We start from the raw sequence: 6,944 nt of genomic DNA, 5'->3' as shown, positions 1-6,944 counted from the left end.
CACACACACACAGACACACACACACACACAGATACACACACAGATACACACACACACAGATACACACACAGATACACACACACAGACACACACAGATACACACACAGATACACACACACACACACAGATACACACACAGATACACACACACACACACACACACAGACACACACAGATACACACACACACACACACACAGATACACACACAGATACACACACACACACACAGATACACACACACTCACACACACACACACACACACACACACACAGATACACACACAGATACACACACACACACACACACACACAGATACACACACAGATACACACACACACACACACACACACACACAGACACACACAGATACACACACAGATACACACACACAAAGATAAAGACACGGAGACAGCTTTCAGTATATTCTGGGTTTATTCATCGTTGCTTTAACTACAGAGGAGTGACGGGCGTGAGAGAGAGAGACACAGCTCCCCAGTCACCAGCGGGATTGAGTGCGATCACAGTGATTAAACCACATTCAGCTGGGTGGCGGGGGGTGGTTGGGGGGGGTATCGGCTGAGATGGAGGTGGCACAACACCGATATGCCTGGGCACACTGGGGTACAGACACAGGGGGGTGGGGGGAGACGCAGCCAGTAACTCTAGACGTAAACAACACAACTGGCGAGGGGAAGGAGGTGGGGGGCGGCTAGGTGGGGAGGGAGACGATGCCCGCCCCAGTCGATCAGCTGGCGGACGTGCGAGTGCCCAGCGGGAGTGTTATTTTGAACTGGGGGACGATGGTGGGGGTGGGTTTGGGGGGCAGGGGGGGGCGAACGTCGTTGACACAGGTTTTCACAAGAAGCCGAAGAGAATCTTGGCCGTCGGGTGGACACAGCGTCTGGGTCTGTCCGGACTCCGGGTGCCTCTGCCCCTCGGGACTCCTTGTCTCCTCAGTACGCGTGGCCGGCAACAAAGAGGGACTGACCAGCAGCAGCCCCCGCGGCACCACTGGCCACATACTTGCCTTCGGCTGCCAGTCCGTTAGCCTGGAAGAGAAGAGAGAGGGGCAGGGTTAGCTGTGCCCGCCACCGACAACTCATACCGTACTCCGCCTACCCCTACACCACTCTCACAGGCACACGCTCTCACACAGGCACACACTCTCACACAGTCACACACTCTCACACAGGCACACACTCTCACACAGTCACACACTCTCACAGGCACACACTCTCACACAGGCACACACTCTCACACAGGCACACGCCTGTACACTCTCCCTCTCACAGGCACACACTCTCACACAGATACACACTCTCACACAGATACACACTCTCACACAGGCACACACTCTCACACAGTCACACACTCTCACACACTCACACACTCTCACACAGGCACACGCTCTCACACAGGCACACACTCTCACACAGGCACACACTCTCACACAGGCACACGCCTGTACACTCTCCCTCTCACAGGCACACACTCTCACACAGATACACACTCTCACACAGATACACACTCTCACACAGGCACACACTCTCACACAGTCACACACTCTCACACAGATACACACTCTCACACAGGCACACACTCTCACACAGGCACACACTCTCACACAGGTACACACTCTCACACAGGCACACACTCTCACAGTCACACACTCTCACACAGATACACACTCTCACACAGGCACACACTCTCACACAGGTACACACTCTCACACAGGCACACACTCTCACACAGTCACACACTCTCACACAGGCACACACTCTCACACAGATACACACTCTCACACAGGCACACACTCTCACACAGTCACACACTCTCACACAGATACACACTCTCACACAGATACACACTCTCACACAGTCACACACTCTCACACAGGCACACACTCTCACACAGATACACACTCTCACACAGTCACACACTCTCACACAGGCACACACTCTCACACAGTCACACACTCTCACACAGATACACACTCTCACCAGTCACACACTCTCACACAGGCACACACTCTCACACAGTCACACACTCTCACACAGATACACACTCTCACACAGTCACACACTCTCACACAGGCACACACTCTCACACAGATACACACTCTCACACAGTCACACACTCTCACACAGATACACACTCTCTCACAGGCACACACTCTCACACAGATACACACTCTCTCACACAGGCACACACTCTCACACAGGCACACACTCTCTCTCTCTCTCTCCATCACACAGGCACACACCCTCACACAGGCACACACACTCTCTCTCACTCTCTCTCTCACACAGGCACACACTCTCACACAGGCACACACACTCTCTCTCTCTCTCTCACAGGCACACACTCTCACACAGGCACACGCTCTCACACAGGTACTCGCTCTCTCTCTCTCTCACAGGCACACACTCTCACACAGGCACACACTCTCACACAGGTACACGCCCTCTCTCTCTCTCTCTCACAGGCACACACTCTCACACAGGTACACGCTCTCTCTCTCTCTCTCACACAGGCACACACTCTCACACTGGTACACGCTCTCTCTCTCTCTCTCACTGGCACACACTCTCACACAGGCACACGCTCTCACACAGGTACACGCTCTCACACAGGCACACGCTCTCACACAGGTACTCGCTCTCTCTCTCTCTCACAGGCACACACTCTCACACAGGCACACGCTCTCTCTCTCTCTCTCACTGGCACACACTCTCACACAGGTACACGCTCTCTCTCTCTCTCTCTCTCTCACAGGCACATGCTCTCACACAGGTACACGCTCTCTCTCTCTCTCTCACAGGCACACGCTCTCACACAGGTACACGCTCTCTCTCTCTCTCTCACTGGCACACGCTCTCACACAGGTACACGCTCTCTCTCTCTCTCTCACTGGCACACACTCTCACACAGGTACACGCTCTCTCTCTCTCTCTCTCTCACAGGCACATGCTCTCACACAGGTACACGCTCTCTCTCTCTCTCTCACTGGCACACGCTCTCACACAGGTACACGCTCTCTCTCTCTCTCTCACTGGCACACACTCTCACACAGGCACACGCTCTCACAAAGGTACACGCTCTCTCTCTTTCTCTCACAGGCACACAGGCTAACTCACACACACCTTTAACCTGCTCCATATCCTGCCCATACACCCCCACCAAGTCACCGACTCTCCCCGGGGTTATGGGCACCGACTCTCCCCAGGGTTATGGGCACCGACTCTCCCCTGGGGTATGGGCTCGGGGGACAAACACAGCGCGTTAGGCTGGCACAGGTCACTACAGATGACGGGGCCGAGGGACTTCAGTCCATGTGGAGAGAGAGAGAGAGAGAGACAGAGAGAGAGACGGGGAGAAAGCTGGGATTGTTCCCCACCCCCGACCGGAGAAGGTTAAGGGGGGGGGAGATTGAATCGAGGGCGATCCCAATCGGGAATGGGGGGGGTGGGGGTCGAGATCGAGTGAGTCAGTGAGGGGGGGGGGGGCGGGGAACTGTTCCCGGTGGTAGGAGGGTGGGGGAAACCAGAGGGACAGGGATTGAGGGTGATCGGGGGGTGGGGGGGAGGAGCAGAGGGAGAGAGGGGGAAAGGGTTTATTCGGGACCCAGCGAGTTGCTGGGATCTGGACGGCGCTGCCTGAAAGGGCGGTGGGAGCAGATTCGATAGGAACGCTGGGAGTGGGAGAAACACTGGGAGGGGGGACGTCCACAGGGATATGGTGGGGGTGCTGGGGGAGAGAGAGAGTGAGAGAGTGCGAGCTCGAGAGAGAAGGGGTAGTGGGGTTAACGGGACAGATCGTTCAGTGAGCCAGCACGGACAGGATGGGCAGACTGGCCTCCTCCGGCGCTGGCTCAGCCTCCCATTGGATGGGAGGGGAGAGGGAAGCGGGGCCGCTTGGCGACAGGATGAACGGAGAGAGACCCTCCCCTCACCTGAGCACGCTTGACAAACTCTGCTTCGGCTGCCTTGGTGTGATCTTTCTTGCCAGACCAGGCCTTCAGGGCAGAGGCTTGCAGGGCTCGACCATAGGAAAAGGTCAGGGCCCAGGGCTTGTGCAGGGGGCACTTGTTGATGGCATTGAGATTGATGGACGCTTCCTCCTCGCTCTGACCGCCAGACAGGAAAGTAACGCCTGGGAACAGGGAGGGAGGGAAAACAACAGGTGAGTGAGCAGGTAACAGGGTCGTCTCACTGGGTACCCAGCGTCAGCATCCAGCACTCCTCCCAGGGACAGGTACAATACAGAGCTCGCTCTACACTACGCTGACAGCGTAACCCCCTCCCCACTTTATACCCAGTGTCAGCATCCAGCACTCCTCCCAGGGACAGGTACAAATACAGAGCTTCCTCTACACTACCCTGACAGTGTAACCCCCTCCCCACTTTATACCCAGTGTCAGCATCGAGCACTCCTCCCAGGGACAGGTACAATACAGATCTCCCTCTACACTACACTGTCAGTGTAACCGCCTCCCCTCTTTATACCCAGTGTCACCATCAAGCATTTCCAGGGGCAGATACAATAAAGTGCTCGCTCTACACTACCCTGACAGTGTAACCCCCTCCCCACTTAATACCCAGTGTCAGCATCGAGCACTCCCAGGGACAGGTACAATACAGAGCTCCCTCTACACTACCCTGACAGTGTAACCCCCTCCCCACTTTATACCCAGTGTCAGCATCCAGCACTCCTCCCAGGGACAGGTACAAATACAGAGCTTCCTCTACACTACCCTGACAGTGTAACCCCCTCCCCACTTTATACCCAGTGTCAGCATCCAGCACTCCCAGGGACAGGTACAAATACAGATCTCCCTCTACACTACCCTGACAGTGTAACCCCCTCCCCACTTTATACCCAGTGTCAGCATCCAGCACTCCCAGGGACAGGTACAAATACAGAGCTTCCTCTACACTACCCTGACAGTGTAACCCCCTCCCCACTTTATACCCAGTGTCAGCATCGAGCATTCCCAGGGACAGGTACAATACAGAGATCCCTCTACACTACCCTGACTGTGTAACCCCCTCCCCACTTTAAACCCAGCGTCAGCATCGAGCACTCCCAGGGACAGGTACAATACAGGTCTCCCTCTACACTACCCTGACAGTGTAACCCCCTCCCCACTTTATTCCCTGTGTCAGCATCGAGCACTCCCAGGGACAGGTACAATACACAGCTCCCTCTACACTACCCTGACAGTGTAACCCCCTCCCCACTTTATACCCAGTATCAGCATCCAGCACTCCCAGGGACAGGTACAATACAGAGCTTCCTCTACACTACCCTGACAGTGTAACCCCCTCCCCACTTTATACCCAGTGTCAGCATCGACCACTCCCTGGGACAGGTACAATACAGATCTCCCTCTACACTACCCTGACAGTGTAACCCCCTCCCCACTTTATACACAGTGTCAGCATCGAGCACTCCCAGGGACAGGTACAATACAGAGCTCGCTCTACACTACCCTGCAGGAAAGCTGGTCTCTGGGCCTTACCAGGGACTGCTGGTGGGACAGTTCGCCGTAGAGCAGTAACAGTTGCCATTGCAATCTCCTCGGAGGTGTACTTGTGTGTGCAGGCATGTCCTGGAGTCACCATGTTGGGTTTCAGTAAGGTCCCCTCAAGGTAAATATGGTGGTCACTCAGGGCCTTGTACACAGCAGCCAAGACCTGTGTGTGAGATAGAGCCAGAGAACTCAGGTAAAACACATTGAGGCGTAACATCTCTTTCAGCATCAGTGACAGGCTCGGGGGGAGGGGCTGAATGGCCTCCTCCTGTTCCTGTGTAACAGGCTGGAGAGGGGCTGAATGGCCTCCTCCTGTTCCTGTGTAACAGGGTTGGAGAGGGGCTGAATGGCCTCCTCCTGTTCCTGTGTAACAGGGTTGGAAAGGGGCTGAATGGCCTCCTCCTGTTCCTGTGTAACAGGGTTGGAGAGGGGCTGAATGGCCTCCTCCTGTTCCTGTGTAACAGGGTTGGAGAGGGACTGAATGGCCTCCTCCTGATCCTGTGTAACAGGCTCATGAGGGGCTGAATGGCCTCCTCCTGTTCCTTTGTAACAGGCTGGAGAGGGACTGAATGGGCTCATCCTGTGTAACAGGCTGGAGATGGGCTGAATGGCCTCCTCCTGATCCTGTGTAACAGGCTGGAGAGGGGCTGAATGGCCTCCTCCTGATCCTGTGTAACAGGCTGGAGAGGGGCTGAATGGCCTCCTCCTGTTGCTGTGTAACGGGCTGAATGGTCTGTAGTGTTGGGCCTACCTTCTCTGTGATGTACTGGCATCTCTTCAGATCATGGGTACCGTCCGGGAGGATCTCGGGTTCCACGATGGGGACAATGCAGTTCTGGAAGGGAGGACAGTGTGTGAGAGATTCTCAACGCCTGATGGAACACTGCACTCCCACCCGATCACCCACACCAGTCTCTCCGAGTGTCTCCCTCTCTCTCCGAGTGTCTCCCTCTCTCTCCGTCCCTCTCTCTCTCCGAGCGTCTCTCTCTCTCTCTCTCTGTCCGTCCCTCTCTCTCTCTCCTATTGTCTCTCTCTCTCCGTCCCTCTCTCTCTCTCCGAGTGTCTCTCTCTCTGTCCGTCCCTCTCTCTCTCTCTCCCTGTCCGTCCCTCTCTCTCCGAGAGTCTCTCTCTCTGTCCCTCTCTCTCTCTCCGAGTGTCTCTCTCCCTGTCCGTCCCTCTCTCTCTGTCCGTCCCTCTCTCTCTCTCCGAGTGTCTCTCTCTCTGTCCGTCCCTCTCTCTCCGAGTCTCTCTCTCTCTGTCCGTCTCTCTCTCTGTCCGTCCCTCTATCTCTCTCCCTGTCCTTCTCTCTCTCTCCTAGTGTCTCTCTCTCTCCGTCCCTCTCTCTCTCCGAGTGTCTCTCTCTCTGTCCGTCCCTCTCTCTCTCTCTGTCCATCCCTCTCTCTCTCTC

The 6,944-nt window shown here is 55.5% G+C and overlaps 1 protein-coding gene across 2 annotated transcripts in view; it reads right to left on the bottom strand.

Annotated features, from left to right (window-relative positions):
• Positions 1-416: 416 nt before the first annotated feature.
• LOC121274804 (fructose-bisphosphate aldolase C-like) overlaps positions 417-6,944 on the bottom strand; it is a 17,993-nt gene continuing 11,465 nt past the window's right edge. For both annotated transcript variants that reach the window (XM_041182166.1, XM_041182167.1), the window contains exons 6-9: positions 6,288-6,371; positions 5,525-5,699; positions 3,956-4,155; positions 417-1,052 (exon numbers count right to left, since the gene is read on the bottom strand). In XM_041182166.1, coding sequence (XP_041038100.1) covers positions 957-1,052; positions 3,956-4,155; positions 5,525-5,699; positions 6,288-6,371 — 555 coding nt within the window. In that variant the 3' untranslated portion in view covers positions 417-956. The remainder of the gene's footprint in view (positions 1,053-3,955; positions 4,156-5,524; positions 5,700-6,287; positions 6,372-6,944) is intronic.

This window comes from Carcharodon carcharias (genome assembly GCF_017639515.1).
Source record: "Carcharodon carcharias isolate sCarCar2 chromosome 38 unlocalized genomic scaffold, sCarCar2.pri SUPER_38_unloc_20, whole genome shotgun sequence".
Classification (NCBI taxonomy): Eukaryota; Metazoa; Chordata; class Chondrichthyes; order Lamniformes; family Lamnidae; genus Carcharodon; species Carcharodon carcharias.
This window is presented reverse-complemented; position numbering and strand designations above follow the sequence as displayed.